Source organism: Mercenaria mercenaria, chromosome 15 (genome assembly GCF_021730395.1).
Source record: "Mercenaria mercenaria strain notata chromosome 15, MADL_Memer_1, whole genome shotgun sequence".
NCBI lineage: Eukaryota > Metazoa > Mollusca > Bivalvia > Venerida > Veneridae > Mercenaria > Mercenaria mercenaria.
The window spans coordinates 57,139,657-57,163,382 of record NC_069375.1 but is presented as its reverse complement, the minus strand read 5'-3'; the positions used below and the strand labels follow the sequence as shown (position 1 = coordinate 57,163,382).

Genomic DNA, 23,726 nt, shown 5'->3' with positions numbered 1-23,726 from the left:
AAGTGTTTCAAAGTCAACGACCTTTACAACTTGGCTACGGCGACCCCAAAGATACTTTTTTTGTGTCAGAAGTATATTTATGATGCAAAATTGTACGTTGCAGTAGAAGTCAGTTGTAAAATAGGTGTCAAGGAAGTTCTACAGACTGGCGATTCATAGACCATCTATCAACTCTTTATATGGTAGGATAGAGCCATAGATTCCTTGCTTGACATATATACATATTGCATCTAATATTAACCTACTGTTTGTGACTTTGTGATTTATCTAACGGCTACAAATAACTAGCAAATTTTGATTTCATATCAGTATGACCCATATTCTTATGATATTTACTTTCGCTAACGAAAATAACAGTTTTAAAGATTCCATAAACACTAACAACTTAACGCTAACTACTTTAGATAGGCCTTTATGTTAGGGTAAATAAATATTATTTCTTTCACGGCAAACAGTGATTCACTTATCGCATTCTTTGGATTTGGGTAATTGTGATTTAGACGAAAATTATTTTACTGCTTTTGGCAAATAAAAGGGATGTTTTTTGTTGCGGACATCATATTTGTCTAAGAATGAAAATTATTTATTACTCCGCATTATAATATGAGATGCAAAGTAAATAAGGGCATTATAATATGTTCTTTTACAGTATTTGCAAGGCAGTGATCTGTTTAATATAACAGATACGATTTATGACAAAAAGGCGTTTCTACAAACATACAAGTTAGTGAAATCATACAATAGTAATTCGGCTTAATTATTATTATTATAATTATTATTATACCAGATTTATATAGCACCCTTTTCACGATCAATTTCACGTTCAAAGGCGCTTTACATAGTTCAAATGCAGCCACACAGGGCGCATAATTCATCCTCTACTAGTACAGACACAGAGCGATCTGAGCAGAGGGACAGAGTGAGACAAAGCCCCCACGACAGAGAGATCAGAAATCAGATACAGGCTTGTCCGGCTAACTTAGCCTAGCTCGTTGCGAATAGACAGCCTGGTTCTTTAACGTGCCCAGTGTATAGCACTGATACACGCAAGGAATTTGTTGCGCTATGCTCTTTTACAGAATGATTCTTTTTAAATAAGAAAGAAGTGGATACACCGCAAAAAAAAAATGAAAGAACGGTGTGCAATGTTAAACATCGCATCAGATGTTATCTTTTAAATACTAAATGTGTCAGTAAATTTCAAGATGTGAAAAATATTTATTAAATGTTTATTATTAAATGCTTCCTTCTACTTAAAAGGTGTAGTATATCAACAGATGAAAGCATTTTACGAGTAAACAATTGGTGGCCTTTATTAATTGTTTGTCCATTTAGGGTAATATGTTTGTACGTTTACGTCAAATCTGACCAGAACATGGCACTTTTGCAAATAATTGAAAGTTATATTCCTTTGCTTGTGCTAGGGTGCGTGGGCAGTGTTGCATTTTCCATTACTGCTCATGAACAGACTCACTCAAACCGAGTCTGCAATGTTCACTGTTTTGTTCTCGGTGCTTCCGAGGGATCTACTTTTCAGATTTACTTTATTAGTAGAATCAGATCCTTAACTCAAAAAGATAAAGAAATTGAAAATGAGCATATAACACATAAAAGATTCACCATTTTGTATTGTCATTTAGCATTAGGTAAATTGTATTATATGGAAGACCGGTGCGCCATACTATATTATATTATATTAAATTATTTTACATTACATTACATTACATTATATTTATATAGCGCCCTTTTCATGATAAACACGTTCAAAGGCAGCCATACAGGGCGAGAAATTCATCCTCTACTAATACAGACACAGAGCGATCTGACCAAATGGACAGAGTCAGATAAAGCCCACAGAACAGACAGAGAGAACAGAAAGAGATAGAGGCCTACCCGGCTAACTTAGCCTAGCTCATTGCGAATAGACAGTCTGGTTCTTTACGTGCTCGGTGTATCTCACCGATACATGCAAAGCCGTCTTTCCTGGGAAGAACCAGTACAGGCCTCTTAGTCAGGTGGGAGACACTCAAGAGCATCTCAGAAATTTCCAGTTTCTGGACCGGTATTCGAACCCTGGACCTCTGGATTGGCATTTAAGCATGTTACTTCTAGACCACCGCCCACCAAATACCAATTGTCGGTTCCTCTCTAAGAAAATTCCTTGGGAGGATAGATACTGAATACGCTCATAGTCCAGAAGCTTCCATGGTCCTTTATCATTCCAGGTGTATAGCACCTATACACGGCACTCTTATTATTCAAACTTCTGTGATATTTACTTGTAGAAGCGCGAAGCTCGCACTTATGACCCATACTTTTGAAGGCAGACAGTGTTGCCACTAGACCACTACGTTCAACCTTTGAATATCTTAAAGTGTGATTACATCTTATATTGTGAACAAAATTTTATCACAGAAAGATAAATAAAGCCGACACAAGAAATAAAACAATGGAAAAATAAGTAACTTCAAACGTGTTGTTTCACTTTAAATAAGATTTGTTTACACTTAAAAGGATGTCAGTAAATATCTATCTAACGATCGGTTGCAGTTGCTGGGTTGTACGGTGTCCTGGAAATAAATACAGAACAATGTTTTATTTGATATTATTGACTCTTAGGCTTCTGGGCCTAATTGTATATTAGCCTTAAATTGACATTTACCCAGAATGCATCTGGAAAACATGTATATTCGGACAATACATATAGAGTTAGTCATTCAGTAAAAAAATACCAACGGGGCTGTTAACTTCACAGTCCTCATCCCCGAATTGTTCTTGTTGCATTCCTACATTTCGGCGAAATAATTCTCGTTTAACAGAAAGGCCGTTTTAGAAATGTTAGACCGACCCACTCCTTATAATCTCATTAATGTTGACTTATAGACTTATATATGCTATTAGAAATATTTAAACTAATGTATGTTAATCCCGACAGACAACTTGATAATCTTTGGTCCGAATGGAAGTCCCGATTTAGATAGATGTTTTCTTTTTTTATTCACGGTATTTACATGACAAAGTTAAAAGACTGCTCTACAAATTGATACATGTTCTCTGAATGACAACAAGAATAACAACAGTAGAAAAAGTAACCCTCGCAAATCAAATAAATTACAAAATGACTTAAAAAGAATCATGAAAGTACGCGTATAAACCCATTTTCTGAAATATACATAACTAATTCATGAAAGGATTCCGTATGATTGTTTCATTAACACAACTGCGTTGCTAATCAAGCAAATTTCTCAAAGACTGGATCATACCACAATGTTTTGAATTTCAGTTAACATAAAATAAGTATGGAACTTTTCCTTTGAAAATATTTCAAAAGGATAACCCCCACACCCACAAAAAAAAAAGAAAAAAAAGGGGGAAAAAACAACAACAAAAAACAAACAAACAAAAAAACCCACACACATACAAAAAGAAAAAAAACTACAAAAAACCCAAAACAAAACAAACAAACAACAACAAGAATAATAACAATACAACTATTGATCCATATCTTGTCATTCCGAGACCTTGTGAATGTGTTTCACAAAAAGTTTGATGCTAAAACAACATAATGACTAAATTTGTTTAATATGGTTTTAGGACAGTTGAAAAATTTAGCAGTGACACTTGTACATAATGTTTATTCCTGACCGAGAGAAGAGAAATACATAAGAGAAAAATAATTATAAATGGATTATTTTCGACTTATTAAAGGGACAAACCAACAAATTGTTGGCGAAAAATAAATTCTCTCAAAAATCCATAAAATGTGAGCACTTTAAAAGTGACTAGAAGTGGTATAAACTCGTTGACATAAGAGTTTGTAAGCTATTCTTATAAATAACCAAATTATTGTGCAGAAGGTCGTTGCAACGCTTCTGAAACAATGCAGGACATTTTCATTCTTCTTGCAATTTTACTAATATCTAATTTTTAGTTACACCCACTTTATCATTTTTTATTGTCGTACATGCATTCTATGCAAAACTTGGTTGGAATGAACATGCTAAAACTTTTCACCCAAATTATGGGCGAGTAGCTTTAACCAAACTAAACAATCTTGACTTTAAAAGGAAATATACCTACTTTTCTTTACAAATAAAGAATAATGTGTTGTTACAATGGAATCTATTCCAGAGGAAATTCCATTGACCATCCATTGCGATACAAGAAGTGTCGTTTTGATGTTGCATATTTTGAATAGTGGCCGCCCACCTAAAAGAGTATATACGTATGAATTAAAGGTCCAATACTAAGGAAAGTGAACATTTGAGCCGTGCCATGAGAAAACCAACATAGTGGGTTTGCGACCAGCATGGATCCAGACCAGCCTGCGCATCCGCGCAGTCTGGTCAGGCTCCATGCTGTTCGCTTTCAAAGCCTATTGCAATTAGAGAAACTGTTAGCGAACAGCATGGATCCTGACCAGACTGCGCGGATGCGCAGGCTGGTCTGGATCCATGCTGGTCGCAAACCCACTATGTTGGTTTTCTCATGGCACGGCTCATTTTAATTTCTTTTAAAAAGCACAGAAACTATTTCATTTTATTGGAAAATGAAAGTTGGTATGTAGAAATTCGAAATAAATCGCAGTATATGTACAATTATTTTTTTATGAAGTATGAAGAAAGTTAAAAAGACCTGGGGGGTCATTCTGTCGATTCATTGAAATTTCAACATAATACACATACATTTCTTTGAGTTCCAAAGACCTTCTTAAATTTTGACCTGCCAAACTTCATTATTTAGTGTCTTGCAGAAGTCTATGCACTGGCTATGAAAAAAATTGCCAACTCACTTTCTCTTAGTAATGGACCTTTAAGCATTTACATAAGGCTTAGCATTAATTTAAAAAATGTTCGTAAGGTTGAACACACACACACACACACACACACACACACACACACACACACACACACACACACACACACACACACACACACAATATGTCAATAGGTTTGTTTACAATGTATCGTTTAGCAGAGGATATATACTTTCGGCAAATTATTTGCTAAAGACCAAAGACACCAAGAAAGCTATGTCCATTTTGTATATCAATTTACACGACTGATATGCGTTACCCATGGTAAAAAGGAAGATTAATTTTGTTCACAAAACAAAGCTCATCTGAGGTTGGACAATACAATTATAATTCAGACAGTAGATTTAACGGCACACCAACACAGTTATGTCAGATAGTAAGTCATTTCATTTTTTCCTTACTAACTTCTTCCGTTGGCGACTTGCCAATTTATCCTTTCCCGGTTCTTTACCAAATAATAAATATACATACATATATAACGATGTACCTTTCTACACTATTGCCCTTTATATCCAGCCACGAATTCCCATTCGATTCTGTTCTTCCGCCGATCCAAAAGGAATGGTTGGAGTAGTGCATAAAAGCTAGAATGAAATACCTCACACATTTTGCAAATCATTGACGTCTTTTGTAAAAAGGGAAAGAAATAGTCAAGTGTTTATTATGGAGCCATACCAGTTGAAAGAGCGAGTCATTTTGACTTATTACAAATTTGCCGTGTACTCTTCTTTCTATTAAAGCGAGGCATCAATCAGAAAGGCAATCGATAAACGTTTTGAACTACCTGGCAGTTCACCAAACGGCAACATCGGAACTCCCAATGAGACTCGATATCTCGACCTACTGTTCCCTAGGCGGCTGACTAAACCACTATACCGCGAGGTATAAGGTTACGTGTTTTACAATTTTTATAATATTTCAAGACTTATCATTGATATATTATACCATATTGAATTTTCTATTGAAATTGACCATTGCAGTAATGATATGAAAACATGAAACCAGGGTAAGAAAAAAGGTATTTATTTGTTTCGGTAGAAGATGCTATTTTATTTTTTTTTATAATTTATTTTTTCTCTTTTATGACATACATCATACAAACACGTTACACTTGTTTTGTACAATTCTGCAGACCTACTAAATAATAATAAAACAGAAATAATATATTTGAGATACATAAAACAATTGCAATTATTTCCCCTTCAGTTTTGTTTATAAAATCGTTTTGTATGTCAAAAAAGATAAATAAGTGTATCCACTTTGCATGATAAGACGCTTAAATTGAGAAGAAAGTTAACACTGTATAAAATAAAAGTAGAGAAAAAAACGTAAAGTATACCCATGTGCGCTCTTGATTACCTTTGAAATAGATTATTTCAAATATTTTTTTTTTTCATTTTTTTTTCATGTGTCTCAGTGATGTACGTGGTAAAGATGCATATTAAAGATTCAAGAAAGACCATTTCTTTAAATGATAATCAATTTTGTTTTGCATTATTGCTATTTCTTTTTCTAGACAAATTCTGATATTTAAATATGATAAAAACTGATTGAATACGGAAACCTTTTGTCTATTTTTCATTTGAAAAATAAAATATTTCATCAAAAAAATCATGAAATTTATGGTATTGCTTTTTAACCCCGTTTGCACAGTGCCAAAACTTATACATTCTAGATTGAACAGGCACGATATTCCCTTTTCTGCAAGATTACTAAGATGCTATTTGATATCCTTAAGGAATATAGACACAAGTGGCACATCTACGAGTAAAACACTGTAGGATCCTCAGGGAAAGAAACCAAAGAATGTCCACCAAAATCAAACAGATTTCAATCTTATTTAAAGCGTTACGTCTCGCGTAACGCAACCATCAATTAAATCATTTTGTTTTGTTTTACCACACATTATCAAAATGTAAAATGTTTTACAAAATGAAATGAGCCGTGCCATGAGAAAACCAACATACTGGGTTTGCGACCAGCATGGATCCAGACCAGCCTGCGCATCCGCGCAGTCTGGTCAGGATCCATGCCGTTCGCTTTTAAAGCCTATTGAAATTGGAGAAACTGTTAGCGAACAGCATGGACCCTGACCAGACTGCGAGGATGCGCAGGCTGGTCTGGATCCATGCTGGTCGCAAACCCACTATGTTGGTTTTCCCATGGCACGGCTCAAATCATTATCGTGAAAGTATCAAAATATACTGAAACATGTGTACTGTACCTGCCACTGTGTTAAGGTAATGTTCAACAAACAGTTCCTCTTCCATACTCTCTGGGACAAATAATTTACCATGTCTAGCAAGACAAATCATCTGAATATGATACAAAGAAATAATTTACCATTTCTAGTAAGACAAATCACCAGAATATGATACAAAGAAATAATTTACCATGTCAAGCAAGACAAATCGCCTGACTATGATACGAAGAAAATAATTATACTTCGATTTGTCCTAAAATTGTCAAATTGATATTTTGGCAGGATTATATTCTTGATAGTTCGACGGCTAAACTTCAGCATCGTTGCTCGTTTTTTTTTCAGTGATACATTACAATTTAACTTGATACAAAATTAGATTCGAAGTCTTAATCTTATTTGTATCTTAGCCACTGACTTTCTTTCTCTGACATGCTGAACTGAAATTGAAAATGAATTGTAATGCGTTGCTAATTAGTTAATCAGTACTTTACAAATTGGACTAGGTAGAACATCAATTTTGAAAAACACTTTTGGGTTGCCAATTTACATATCCTTTTTCCCTATGTGGTATTTTTCTAAAAGCTATTATACCTTTGCACCAAACCATGACAGTCGATATTTAGATACAACATAGCAGTGGTCTTTCATAGCTGGTGGACACACGACATCAACGTTGGACATTAAATCTGAAAAGATAAAAAGCACGACAGATACGATAAAAATTATCATCTAAACATCTCTTTTACTACCGAAAATTGTGACAGTATTGTCTATGATTGTAACAGTCATGCATACTTATGATAGTAATGTCGATTCAATTAGAAAAGTAAAATCTCATTCTATTTATATAAATACAATTCACTTTGTCTGTTGAGAATCAATCACATTTAAGGAAGGGAGAAATGATTTTGTAGCTGATCATTCCAATGCAATGCCTCATGTACTTTTCTGCTACTTGTTGTTTACAAGAGTAAATGTATTTATAAACATATCCGATACATTCCCTTTAAAACATAAATTGCTGTAGGATTTTGCTTTACAGAGGTTGTTATCTAGAGACGTGGCTTTTCCGCTTTAAATCTTTGTTTTCATTTACAAACGCATCACAACTAAATATATACAACATTAAACGTGGTATAGATAGACGGACAGGCGGTTAGACAAAAAGTCCAAAATCATGGGATGATAATATAAAGCATTTCGGTTTTGTTCTTACTTACAAATTTTGTAGACATCAATTAAATTAACCAACAGGTGACTTGCAGGGTAACATACATTTTAAAAAAACACATTTTGCTTTATTGTCGTAATATGTCCGTTGATATGACTAACATGCAATTTTCCAGAGATAATGCTCACTTCCTCGTTAAGTAGGTTATTTTCTAGATGTTTTCTTCTTAATTTGTAAGCATGCAACCATCTCAACTGTTGAATACGCAAAAACACTTTCAAAATCGGTTCGTCATTTATGTGGCAACATAAATTGGTTCTGAGGAAATAGAACCCTCGATAAAGTCGCTTATCACAGCAAAACATAAACTCGCTATTCTTCTTTGGAACGCAGGTTTCATCAACATTAATGAAAAAGTCAGCGTTTTGATACTCTTAGCATTAATCGAATGATAGAATGTAAACATACTAGAAAACCAAAATAAGTAAGTGTAAAATCTATTCGGTGACCTGGATTTATTGTCGATTGTATCTTGGTCGATATTGCTTTCACCTGTAGATTATCAAAATCCAGTACGCCACCTTTCCATAAGTTATACAGACGGTCTGTAAAAGAAAATAAAGCTTGAGTGAGATGCATTACCATATTACTTACAATAACACATATGCTGCTGAAATATTTTATAAATGGTAAAACACATTATTTAGATAGCATATTCATTTCAGCAGCATATGTGTAATTGTTATGCGCATGTCTACCGGAAGGCGAATACACGAAAGGACGAAATTGCATATTTGTCGTGTGTTCGTGTCGGCGGGTCAAAGTAACGAAAGGTCGAAAGGTAAAAAACTGCTTACTTGTCGTGTGTTCGCCTTTTGCCTTTCGAGGCGAATACACGAAGACACTACAAAAGAAGGGCGACAACACGAAGTTTTGATACCCACCGACACGAAAAGTGATTAATACAAAAGTTCGTGTGTTCGCCTCTGAAATTTCGTTATTTCGCCTTGAACAATGTTTCGTTACTTCGTGTATTCGCCTCGAAAGTCGAAAGGCGAACACACGACAAATAAGCAGTTTTCAACCTTTCTTGTTTTCGTGTCTTCGACATTTCGACCCGCCGACACGAACAAAGATGCATTATTTCGACCTTTCGTGTTTTCGTTACTTCGACATTTCGCCTCGCCGAAACGAACACACGAAATGGCAGAAATCAGCCACCATAATTCTAGGCATTTTATTGCCATATTAAAAACTTCATGAAAATTGACGTGAAATGCAATGGTTACAATGTAGACCAGCTCTATAATCTAAAGACTACAGAAGCAATATCTTCTATGCAATGCAATATCTTTGGGCCAGCTCCTTTTTAAGACAAAAGAGCTAGACCAAATGCCGGTGTATGGCGTTCCAGCTCGACTATTCGAATAATGCTAGTACTCTATGTTTATAGCATTAGTAATCTTTTTGTATTTCAATTTCACACCCATACATACACTGCAAAATGGGTGGTGTGTGTGGTGAGGGGATGGAAAAGGTGATGCAGGGTTCGTGTGGGGGGTGGGGAGGAGGGGGTTCTGTCTTCGGAGAACGCGTGTGCGAGTTGCTTTCGAATGATTTTCATTTTTTGTGATCTTTGAAAACAGGAACACACTGTATTTTAAAGGCAATGGATCGATTGAAATTCACCTTTATCAGAAATATTCACCTATAACTTGCTCACACGATCCGCTGTTACATAAACCATCCCCACAACAGGCTGTACACATATTGTTCGCTGTCCTCTTTCGCATACCAGCATGTCCGCAGATAGCAGGATCTGGGTTTGCAACGCATTCGTCTTTCCTTTTGAGAGCTTCTTTGGTTAACAGTAAACATATCTGCAATCGAACCAGACTTCAATATAGATATTTCAAGTCAGAGTTGACATAGAAAACATAGCAAGTTTTAAACAACTGTAACTTTTTAGATGCCTAAATGATAAGCAGAAGGCAAATTAAGAATGTAAACATGACAGAAATTCTTTGCTTAGCTAGTTTTTAAGGAAAATTTACAAATCTTTTCTTTCTGTGTTGAAGAAACATCCTCATTAACTTTCAAGCCTTTTCTAGTCCCTATTTTATCACTTGCCTTTTCGTTTCGAGTACGAGTTAAACAAATATGACTACATTTGTATCAATATTTTTTATCAAATAAACTTTGTTAGCTTATTTTGAGCGCCTCAAAGAGGAAAAATGAAGATATGTTTGTTTTATTCAACCTGACAAGTCCATGACTTCGATTATTTCTAAGTTTCCTATTCCATGCATAGAATAACTACACATTTCCAACAAAGTATATTGGGACTCGTAAATATCCAGGCTACCTGAGCAAATAGAAAGTAGTTCAAGGATGCCATCTTGATTAATATACCAAGTCTTACCACATAAACATAAGATAAGCAGTATTTTACAATAGTTTAACTAATATGTTAACATACACGTTTTCGTAAGCATGTGTATTTATGTCTGGTTTCACCATAATCGTAGAGTCTTTCCACACTACATGCCTGAAATATATAATCTTTAGGCATTAAATATAACGACTGCAAATGTTCTATACAATTTATGTGTAACATAATATAGGCGAACGCGATCTCGTTATACGTACGAATTATGTTAGATATCCAACAGATGGCAAAATCTACCGGTATAATAGTATTCAGGGGCTTGTAATGCGAGGTAATACACTCGTTACCATATTAATTGTACTGAAACTGGTTTACAGAAATTGCCTGAAAATTTAACTTGCTGACTATTGAACACTATACTTATAGTTGTTCTTACATTTCAGATTTCAGATTTTCTTCAGACATGTTCAATACATGCCAGAATATGAATTGATATTGATTCATACGAACCTCATTCACCTGACATGTAGTATTTGACATACAATGTTCAGGCATATCTACATCTCCCTGTTTTGCGCCAGCTATATCAGTGTCACAAACAAAACATCTGACAGAATCGGTGTTAGCTGTAATTGAAAAAATGAGAAACGTTGTAATTACGATGAAAAAGGTCCATGTTCTAATGGACATGTCACGTGATCTTAAAGTAACCGTTTGAAAAAAAGAAAAAAGATCGAACAAATGTTCTTATTTCACTTTTGATCAATTTAATGAATGCTATATATAACTGAGATGTAATTGTACGCATCTAACGAAAAACAGTAATAATAATGAAAGAACAATTCACCGTTTAAGATATATTTGTTCTTTTTTATTATTACCATAAGTACGATCTAATGTGCTACCATCATTAACATATAATGCTTAAACTGCTTAAACCCGGCTTGTTCCGAGTCTGAATTCTCCGCAAAGGTTTTAATTTGAGTGTTCCTAACATAGTTAATATAAGTTATCAAATGATTGTGTCTTTGGCGTCCCTTGCAATATACATTTTAGCAAATAATTCTAAATTCCTAGGTTTATTTAAGTTGAAACAACTTTTGAATACTTACTATATCTTATGCCACACAATCTGGCATTACATTCAAGTTCACCAGTCTTCTTCTTTACATCACAACATCTAGAACATGCTACCGAATCTGATCTCTTCTGTAGACTGCGCTTTCCAACATATGATGCCCCTCCTACACCAGACTTACACACCTTGAGTTTAAACAAAGGTAGACTTGTATAATACGCTTTATTCAATATTTATATATTAAGTATATGTATATTTAGTTTAAATATCTATATGGAGCTTCAGCTGCCAAGTGGTTTAGTCTGCAAAAGTTACATTTATTGATTTGTTTTTTTTTTACAGCCGCGGCTCTCACTCACTCGAGATTAAACATTTTCATGCCTAGAGTCCATGAAGAGGGCTTGGAGAGGGCCGATGATCCAACCCTTGTATCAGCTACTGTCAACAATAATGCTGGAGAGCTCCTCTTTCACCATTACTGCCAATACGATATAATCGTGTTACAAAAGCAACAAAACAAAGATTTATGTACAAGTAATTGACAGTAGCCTTGCACTCAAGGTGTCATTTCTATACACATATGAGCCGTGCCATGAGAAAACCAACATTGTGGGTTTGCGACCAGCATGGATCCAGACCAGCCTGCGCATCCGCGCAGTCTGGTCAGGCTCCATGCTGTTCGCTTTTAAAGCCTATTTGAACTGGAGAAACTGTCAGCGAACAGCATGGAGCCTGACCAGACTGCGCGGATGCGCAGGCAGGTCTGGATCTATCCTGGTCGCAAACCCACTATGTTGATTTTCTCATGGCACGGCTCATATCTCTCTTTGTTACATATATACAGTTTTAAGATATTTTCCGAACGGAACAAATTGTTACTTTCTGAACACCCTGTAACATTGTGGTTGTGCGACTGAACAATTTCGTAACGTGATAAGACCTTGAAATATGTATATTATAAGAGTTCTGCATGAAACTATTTTAGCTTGATAAGAATCGTGAAAGCGCCTTAGCGATTTCTCAAAAAGCCCATCTGTTCGTAGAACTTCGCCATTCAATAAACATGCCTCATATATATGCTCATTTTTGTTGATTTTAAAGAACATCATATTATACATATTGCTATTCACAAAATTCATGCGTATAAAACCAAAATGGAACGGCAATTCTGAATCATACACGGACAATAAACATATAAAAAGACATTTTCCGTTGTATTGTTTCTGTAAGTATAATTATGTAATAAGGACATATTTGTATCATTTCAATCAGATATTTGAATGAATCAGAAATCAGTAATTTTACCAAACCCAATTAAGGTACAAATGGCGAAAATATATAACAAATATTCCAACACATCTGTGATCAATTTATCAAGCCGGTAAAAAAATACATGAAATTTAAAAGATAGTTTAGATCTAGAATTATATCCTATATTCTAACACGACCCAATTTGTTTCCCTATTAAACAAAGAAGACCACCAATTCAGAGTATAATGTAATGTTTTGTTTGTTCTTATTGGCCAGTTATGTGAATAGAAGTGACCTTTAAAGTTGATATTTTTTCTGCATTTAAAGTATTTTATTATTCATGTGTTTTTGTCCCACAATTTGGTGAAACTGAAATAGGTCTTGCAAAAATGTGATAACATATATATGTTTCGAAATATGGAAGGCCGTACGCACCATAACACTTTAATGGAAGTCTATGGGAAAACAATTGTTGGTATCTTATCTAAAGTAAACGTGACTGTTATCGGAAGCCATCACTGGTTATGTTTATGGTTACAAATCTGTTGTAATTGATGTAAAATGTCGTCTTCGAGCAAAAATTAAATTTAAATATTTGTTAAAGTTTTGGTCTCCTTTTTAATAGGTATGGTGATATTTATTTGAGGTTTGCATCATAAAGGATAATTTCTATCTCTGTTTTGCCAGAGAATGATTTGAATTAATAGACTGTATTTCTTTTTCTTATGGAATCATGTTTCAACTTCAAAACAAAATCCAATGAAGGTATCTTAAACTTTCACGAAAAACTGTAATAAAAAATGACGACAGGGTCTGAATCTGGACCTGTAAATCAACAGGGAGTGACCTTAGTTAAATGTCCATATCTTTTTTTAAATCTGAAAATGTCTCGATAAAACTTGATAAAAATTTGGCATTGGATCATATTTGAAATAACGTTGTAAATTTGAATAATATGATACAAAAAATTGATATATAGGTCAGAGACCACAGATTCAAAAGAAGTATAAGAACTTACTGCAAACAAGTTAAGTGTATACCTGGAAAAAGGTAATGTCTGTGCATTCTGTGTGGTAAGTCATGAAAACAAACCCAAGAAGTGATTTCTTTTCGAAATGGAAATGTTTCACTGCATTTACTGTATTTTCTACGTTTTATGTGTATCGAAAAACAGTTTAATCAAACGAATTTCTCCCACTTTGCCAACGGAGTATTCAGGGGCTCATCTAATTCTCAAACTTAAATAAATCACTATTCATATGTTTTCTCCCATATTTCAGCGGAACTAAAACAGTTCTTTAAAACTGTGATTAGATGAACATGCTTCGATTAGTGGAAAGTCGGACACGCCATAATGTTAAAATGGAAGTCTATGGGAAAACAAATGGTTGTCTCTAACCAGAATAGAAAATGTGACGTTACTATGGAAGAACATCACAATTATTACTTCATTACTTCAAACGTCATAGCGTCACACTGGAAACGAATACGACACAAAACAGGCACATATTTGGGGTGTTTTCGCTAATGTTGTATCCCTGGATATCGTGTTACAATGTAGAACGGAAATAATATATTTCAAAGTTTAATCAAATCATCGTTGTTCAGATGTTTACTATTATATCACTCGGTGTGTGTAATTCCTTTACATCTGAACTAGAATTATGACTGTATTCAACAACAAAGTCACCGTTTGGGTCATTTTATTTCTTAAACAATGTTCAGATCCTTACCTCAACGTTTGTGAAATTAACCTTCTCATGGGAATTAAGTATATGCATTCATCTTTCCTGATAAGAAATTATTGTTTCTTCTCATTAATGAATATCAAGAATAGAAGAATACTATTTTGTCAATCGTCCTTTATTCTGAAGAAAAGAAGACGGCGGAACCAATATGAGACTCGCTTTTAGTTGGTTATAAATTCCTTGATTATTAAAGTTATAATTTTCTAATTACGACTTTTGAGCGGCATCCTCCAGTGTATACAACGTTCAGTTGATCCGTGATTATCTCATCCATAAAGCATATCTGAAATACATTCAAGAATTTACGTTAAGTTAAGGACAATTCCAATCATTTCACAGAGGAATTCATTAGGAGCAGCATTGCATTTTGTACTTACCACGCAACTTCATGACCATACATGTGTTTGTTTATAATATATATATATTTTTTGTGTTGTATTGTGTGTCCATATCATTCTTTGATATGTAGTTTGTACAGCGCTTTTGAACGTTTATTTTATAGATGAAAAGAGCGCTATAAAACTCTGGTAAATAATAATAATAATAATAATAAAAAAAGCCTCAATTATCCTAAAAGGGGCCTCCGTGGCCGAATGGATAAAGTCGCTGACTTCAACTCACTTGCCCCTCACCTGTGTGGGTTCGAGCCTCATTCAAGGCGTTTAATTCTTCGGCTGGCTTATGAAAGGTCTGTGGTTCTACCAATGTGCCCGCTCGTGATGAAATAATGCACGGAGGGGCACCTGGGGTCTTCCTCCACTATCAAAGCTGTAAATTCCTCATATGACCTATAATTGTGTCGGTGCGACGTTAGACCCAACAAAATAAATTATCCTAAACCCCGTACCCAAAATATAATGAAAATTGTATGCTATCTACAGTCATCTGGTAACCCCAGATGTTTTAACTTCTGAATTAAAACAATACATAATTAAACTCATTCGAATAACCTCATTTCTAGCCACATTTTATTTTATTACATTTTTGAGTGAATTACTGCGATATAATGTTTTTATGGCGTTTTCTCTGGTACAGAATACACAAAACATCAGTTCTAGATTGACAATATACCCATTTATTTTATCATGACTTTGAAGAAGCTCATCTTTAGCAATATTTCATCTTATTACTGTAAAAGCACATATTTTCGCCGGGTCAAAATTTCGCGAATTTAAAAAAATTGAGTATGTTCGCGAGGTTTAATATCCTCGAAATTGTAAAAATGGTATCATACTTGAATTATAATTATACTAATGGTGATTATAAATGCGAGGATTCAGTTTTGCGAGATGTTGGGAAAATTTCTGCTTTTACTGTATCTTTTACTGGATTACTGAAATATGGTGATGGCTTTTAAATTTCGGCTGGCGCGGAATATGAAATGTAAATAATCAGAAACACTTTTCAAAAATGTACTTAAATAAAAACAAAGATGTAGGCATAAAAGTACGAGAGGTGTTCAAATTATGAATAAACACTTTGAAATCTAAATCTGTGAGAGGAATGCATGAAAATTTTGCAATTATTGACCGTTACATTATCTTACAGATGCACTTAGATTCGAACAATTGTACGCGCGAGAAGAATTCAGAATTTAAAACGCATAGTGTTTGGGCTTTTGAAGTCTATATTTTCAAATAAAAATGTGAAAAAGGTAATAAAAGAGCTCCGACTTTCCAATTAGTTAGGCTAAATACCAAATATTCTTCATAAATTTGGGTTATAGTATAATAAATATAGTATTGATAGAGTCTAGGAACCGTTCCAAAAACTGACCTACTGCGGTATCAGCTATTGTTTTATTATTACATCGCCTGTATGTTCTCCAAGGTTAACCTACTGATAGAAATACTAGGTGTCTAGATAAGAGGTTAATAATCTTGAAGCTTTTAAACGTGCATTTGTTTTTAAATTACAAAACAAAGCTGCGAAAGAATGCTTCGTTCGTCTGTTTGTCATAACACAAATCAACAATCTAAGGACTAGCTTCTTTGAAAAACAACACTTTATTATTTCTGATGAGGCCATGTTCTACTAAGGCAGAACCTATAGACATGGCGGTTTTGCTACGTAAGAAAATGTGTCAATGTTCGTACGAAACTAAAACTGTTCAAACATTTAACTCATAAACTGAAGGAAACGTCAATTTCCATATAGAAAGAATTTTAAAAAATTTTTCTGAACAATGTTTGGACAAACATTTGCCTAGAGTCTGTTTCCAATAATTTTCAGTCAAGAAAGCACATCTAGTCGACATACAATTAACTTAAACATTAAATTTTCTTTACTCGCAAATGTTTGTATAACAATAAGCAAATAAAACAATACAGTGTTAAAACATAGTACATATCATTTAAGATATATGTAGATTGAAAAGTGACCAAGGACATGTTGAATACCTCTCGCATTCACACCTGTCTTTTTATTTGTGCTGTCATTTGTGTTTATGTATTATAGATATTCTCGTCGTTTGGCACGTGTATGCAGTTACAAGTACTCACCACTCCCCCCACCCCAATTTCCACGTAGATTACTAATATGTATTAGTGACTTGCTTGTTTGAAGGAGAAATATTCTGTTGGACTTTTGTCCTTGTTTTTAATATTGAAATGTAATTATCTCACTTTTCCATGACTTCATAATGTTTGATGTGACGTGGTAAAGCGGGGAAATGTTTGTAAATAATATTGAAAAGGCATAAATAGACAAAAAGAAAATGTTTATATTATATGTCATAATATCGTTTACTCGGTTCATTTTCACGCATGACTAGGTAACTTGTGAACATTTAACAGTAAATCAAATGAATATCTTCTACATGTATATATTTGACATCACATACATCTATAGTCGTTAACAATTATCATTTATGACTGAACAAATAACTGTATATAAAATACCTACCTCATCGGCGGCACATTTCGTCGATCCTGTGCAACTATCAAGACTTGAGACTCTATCACATTTCTTGCATGTCAGGGATGATGTCTGTCCATTTGCTTAACAAGTTAACAAAAACATTATGAAATATTTTGTTTTTTTTCTGAGTCTCGAATTCCTATACCTTTGACTTTTGGAATAGATTGTATTGGATAGTAGGATAAGTATTAAAATATTTTAAAAACAAAATTAAAGGAAAATTAAAATCCGGTTTTATTCACAATTATTTCATATTTTGGAAACAGACACCTTGAAATAATACGTTGACAACAAAATCTTTCAAAGATAATACAAGATTTGAGTGAAAATCCTTTGAAAATCCCGGTTTGACTGAGTCTGTTCATGATAGGTAATGGAATGTGCAACACTCCTCGTGTCCAAAAACATCGGCTTAAGCACAACTCTGTTTATTATGAATCAATTGAATGTTTTCCATGATCCATAAGGTCCAGAAAAATAACAACACTGAGTCAAGGAGACATTTTACAACCGCCACATGGCATTTAATAGAGATAGACCCTAAAATTTTCAATGATAGAAACACATTAAATTAAGTGTAGATATTGATTTCCAAGTCCTTGACATAACCAAAAATGGTTTCACAAATGTGAAATTTATGATAGTTTTGTTAATATCAATTACAGAAGTTTAAATATTTAATTTAAAGTTGTGATCCACAAAGAATGACAACTCTTGCCTTGGGCTAGTACTTATAAGCAGAGATATCTATTAGTTTACTTCCCTTGCAATTACACAAATGAGTGGAAAATGAAAACGGTTTAAGACACAATATGACACTTTTTTGCACAACAAAAACATTTAGGATTTATTCATTTGTATTTGATTTACCCCTCAAAACCTGGTTCCTATGATTTTGTCAACTTAATTATGGTGAAAAAATAACTTTTAACAAGCCGATAATAAAATGAAATACTTGTAAGTATTTTATAGTGCAGATAATACAGTTTTGCTTGTATCAAAATGTCACATGAGAATCACTTTTGTAATACAGAACACCTGGTAGGATTAGTAAGTTGCAATTATATTGATCTCTATTTCCTATGCCTACATTTAACACTGAGTCCAGGAGACATTTTACAACCGCCACATGGCATTTCAAGACTGCTGTTGTGATAGTTAATCAATCTGTGAGAAAAGCCTTTGAAAGCCTAGAACACGCCAACCAGGCTCAGTTTGATTGTGTCTGTTAAAAGCCGCACAGGCCTGGGGTATTTACAATGTGTGGTATAGTTCTACCGTAATGTTTTTGTCCATTTTGACAGTAGAAAAAATGTTTCCACTGCTTTAAAATATGATGTTTTCGCATAAGTTGGGATACGTTTGACTGAAAATCCAAACTTTAACATGAATGAGACGTTTACCAAAAAATGTAAGAATTTACCCACTGAAAATAGATTGATATTGTTTAATGTTCAGTAACTGGAAAAACGTTTCACTCCACAACAGGGAATCATAAAGCAAGCAGAACCTTTAGCTGTTATAAATACAAAATTAAAATAACCGAAGGTACTCGTAGTCATTTTGTACAAACTGATTCTGTATTTAAGACTGTATTTTAACTTTAACATCAATTTAAATGTTACTTTTATTTAGATGTGACTGACAATGTATTCAAATGTTATAATGGGAAGTAAATTTAAATCTGAAAATTTAAGTTTCTAACACCAAGCCTAAATGCTTGTTCCTTCTTGAATCACACAACAAGATCATTACAAAATATCGTAAAACGCAAAAAATGAAATTCTACAAAACTATCCTTCTTTAAGACAGGAATAAATGTATTGAATAATTTTAAATTGAATAAATGGAAATAAACTACATTACACCCAGCACAAACTTTCACTGTAACAGTTACAATAACAGATTGGACACGGAAGTTACAGCACTGTATGTTTGCAAATGTAACAGTAATGAAAATTTATTGATTATATGTAATTTAAAAGTGGGAAAAAGAGTTCTTATATTGATATTATCTGGCACAAAATATTCACCATAATGGGTTCATATGTCACACAGTCCCAGCACTCCAAGGTTAATGTCACCCATTGCAGTCACAGATTTACTGGGTCTATTATTTCAAGTCAATAACTGTTGATATTAACTGGCACATTTGTTTCCAATACAAGACTACATGTCGCGTTCAAGATAAGGACCCCTAGTCCAAAGGACAAGGCCATGCATAGAGGACAAAGAAATTTTCTTGTTAGGTCTAACTTTGCCACATAGGGATTGATAATTCAGACAACTTTGCTCAAACATTCAGCTTAAGATGAATACGTATTATATTTAAAACCTAGTTCTTATTATGTGATATCTTTAAGCTGAATGCAACACCGACGCCGACGTCGATGCTGATACCAGGGCGAGCGCAATAGCCCCCTTATTATTCAGAGAGTCAATCATAAAATGTACACCTCAAAATCTGCTTTTTACATCAAATATTTTCTTCGTTACTAACGATTTGAAAACCTATGCTGTATATGTCACATACAATATTTTATTTACAATTATCATACTAAATGAGAGCACTTTCTTAACTATTTTATTCTATATGTTAATGACTTACCTAAAGGAAATAAGAAAGCCAGAGTCAACAATGTAGTAAATACAAAATCTGAAATGTATTCAGAAAACATGTCTAAACGAAGCATTCTATTTGTTAAATAAATGGAAAATATAGTTCACGTAAGGTACGCGTTTGGTACATGTGCATTTGCACATAACAATAATTTGTTTTTCGTTTTCAAGAAATTTTATGAAATAAGTGGTTTGGCTTATATTCTATCAATTTCATATTGTACTTGATTCTTGACTTACCCGTCTTTGCTTGCAAAATTTAATTCTTGACTTACCTGTCTTTGCTTGCACCATGCTTTTGATGTAGGATATACAGCAGGTAACTTGAGTATTTCTACAAATCATAAGAGATCAATACGTCAGATTGTTTAACAAATTATGCAAGGTGAAGGTGGGGTTGGGCGATTGGAAAATTCCATTGACGGGCGGGTAACATCGATGTACTGGAATAACTTGCTTCTTTCAGATCTTTTAGAGCTTATGTTGTTTTGCAATATGTCTTGACGACTTAAAAAAAGACCTAATCCTACACTATCCTAGCCTCATCTATACTCCATCTCAACATTTGCGTTCGAACTCCACTTGTTGCTGTCTTAAGGATGATCAAAGGTTTTACTCAAATCTGGACTCTTTCTCCAGCAATTGTCTCCACGTAACCTTAATAACCTTGATAAACACATATCTGACTTTGACCATTTGAAGAGATCTAGGTTTCAAGATCTCCATGTTCAGATTTGCATAATCTTCTGGAAACAAATGTGACTTTTGTATGTATTCACATATAAAGACTACCAAAGACTTTCTGTGATGGGAATCTAATTTATTTAAAAAAGTTATTGTTAAAGCTCAAGCTATTTATGAACACGTTTTAATGTAATATTATTGCTTATCAGACTTGTATAAAGTAATATGTACGAATTATGCAGGGGATATATTTTGCGACTTTAGGAGAGCAATTTTACTCAATGTAGCAATGGGTACGTTTCATATATACAATAATGACACTGAATGAAAGACGTCATATACAAGGTATGAAAGTTTACATGACTGTCGGCGACTATGCTCTTTATGCAAGTAAACGGATATTGCAAAAATCCTATGTACTAGCTTAATTTCTTTTAAATTTTTACGATCCAAGACGCAAATACAGAAGAAAATTACAAAGTTGTTTTAATACTAAAATGCATGTAGTGTTTAGAGTTAATATGTATTGTGCAAATAAAGAAAACGTCTTCAGAAAAGGGCAGAAATTCAAAACATGAAATTGAGATGCCATACTAAATGTTTATTATTGAAAGAGTTTGACCAATTTTAAAGTATCCTTACCCTATGAGGCTGACTTTATCCATAAAAAGTCATGGACATGAAGATAAGCTTTTTTTCATATATGATAATGAAATTTTATAACAAACACAAATTTCACGATTTCGCGATAAACACTTACGATTTGTAATTCATCAACAAACTCCTGTAACTTGGCAATAATTCACTCTATTTTAACATTTTTTTTTAATCATGTAAGTTTTAAAAAGCGGCACAATATGTCTCTAACAGAAAGCACTGTGATAAGATTTAACTCTTATCATCTTTGCTCGTGGATCATGCGATAAGAAGACACACATTTGTTCACAAACTGTTATTTTCAAGAGATAGCCCGGCGGACAGTTATGTAGTAATTTGAAATATAAATGTGTCGCAAATTTCGAAATTAGACAAAAAAGCACGTTTACACTGAATTTCCCCAATCACAGACACAATGGTACTACACTTAGATACGAGAAAGGTATTTTTATCATATTTTGTAACATCACCCATCACTATTAGATTGTTTTCGAACCAACCTGATCATGGTTTAACATATGAGTTGGCATAAAATTCGTTACTCTTTTTGAAAAACTCTTAGAACATTCAATGAGGGGATTTCAATAAAATGAATTCCGCAAAACAGTTCTTCATCTGGGGATCAAACCTGCGACCTGTAATTTGAATGCAAACGTGCTTTACCGAGTAAGCTTGTTTGGGCGGTCTGGACCAGTAAACTTAGAATTTTCACACATAAACGTCTCCTTCTTAATACGTAACAATATTAAAACGTGTTTAAAAATAATTTCTAACTAAGAGAAAAATTGTAATTTATCCACAGTATGGTAAAACTTTAAAGCACTGAAATTTGCCAGCAGTTTTTCTCGAAAATATTTCTTACAAGTCGGTTATATTTTCATAAGTAACCACAAAAAACAACAACAACAAAAACAACTGCTTCCGCATCTGACATTATTTTTATGGTATTCCTACCATGTTTATAAACTAAATGAAAACCAAGCGTCTTTCTTGTTTTAAGCATCCATAAATAGACGTAACGATATTTCATACTTTTACCCAAGCATCCATGCGTAAAAATAAGCATTTAATATACACTTTGTCAAAAATGTAGTGAAGTTGTTCCCTACGCTTGAAATTACTATGATATGACTAAATTATGTGGATATTGTTAAACTGTTGAAACAAAAGACTCTTACAGAAATGAAGAATAATATCCTGTGCGCGTACTCGTACACATACGAAACAGCAACAGATACTTTATATTGTCTTTTTATATAGTAAATATATATTGCTACTTACGAGCTGCAAATATATTTTTGACGTCAATAATGCACGGCCGTGAATATACCACCAAGATCACAAATAGCTTTTTGCTATGATATTCTTATTTCAATCAAATAATGAGGTTGTTAGTCACACCAGATAGTAAGAAAGCCGTATTTCACCCCCAGAGTACTATTCATTTTTTCTATATAATCATATATATGGCTGTTCTTCTACTTCCCCTTATTTTGGGAGTTTAAAGACTATTTCGTGTTGTAGATAAAACGACGAAGAACAACCTTCAACATACACCCCACCATTTCTGATACGTGTTAGCGGCAATTTTATGACAACTAATCATAACTTTTACCGGCAATTAACATATACAACCGCGTGACTTCCTCAGGAAAAAGTGGCAAACGATTCAGTCAACTAGATTAACAATTGAACACCGGGCCCCCAAAGGTATTTATGTGGTAGAAGTATGTTTATGATGTAAATTTGTACGTTGCAGTATATCTCAGAAGTACAATCGATGTTTAGAAAGTTCTACAGAATGGCGATACACCTCTTTATAATCATCATAGAGCCAAAGATTTCTTACGTGCGATATTTACATATTGCATTTAATATTGACCTACTGTTTGTACCTTTGAGCTGCAACAAAAAACTAGCAAATTCTGATTTCATGTCAGTATGACCCACATTCTTATGATGTTTACTTTCGTTAACGAAAATAACAATTTTAAGATTCCTTTAGTACTAACAACTCACACTAACTACTTTAGATAAGCCTTTACGTAAGGGTAGATAAGTATATGTTTCTTTTACGTTAAACAGTGATCCACTTACCGCATTCTGTTTAAGATATTGCATATTTTGCGAGTAAAGTATGAATGAAAATTATTTATTATACCACATTATAATATGAGATGCAAATTACAAA

At 33.8% G+C, this 23,726-nt stretch overlaps 1 protein-coding gene across 1 annotated transcript; it reads right to left on the bottom strand.

The window, feature by feature from the left end:
- Nucleotides 1–2,470: 2,470 nt before the first annotated feature.
- On the bottom strand, nt 2,471–21,784 carry LOC123555592 (uncharacterized). The gene is made up of 15 exons (XM_053525324.1): nt 21,639–21,784; nt 20,470–20,528; nt 20,184–20,231; nt 17,561–17,655; nt 14,868–14,939; nt 11,692–11,842; nt 11,090–11,205; nt 10,670–10,738; nt 9,899–10,070; nt 8,700–8,795; nt 7,611–7,705; nt 7,041–7,131; nt 5,304–5,400; nt 4,081–4,209; nt 2,471–2,570 (listed from the first exon to the last, which is right to left on the bottom strand). Exons 1-15 carry the CDS (start codon nt 21,650–21,652, stop codon nt 2,534–2,536), a joined length of 1,341 nt encoding a protein of 446 aa, XP_053381299.1. The 5' UTR covers nt 21,653–21,784; the 3' UTR covers nt 2,471–2,533.
- Between the last annotated feature and the right edge of the window lie 1,942 nt (nt 21,785–23,726).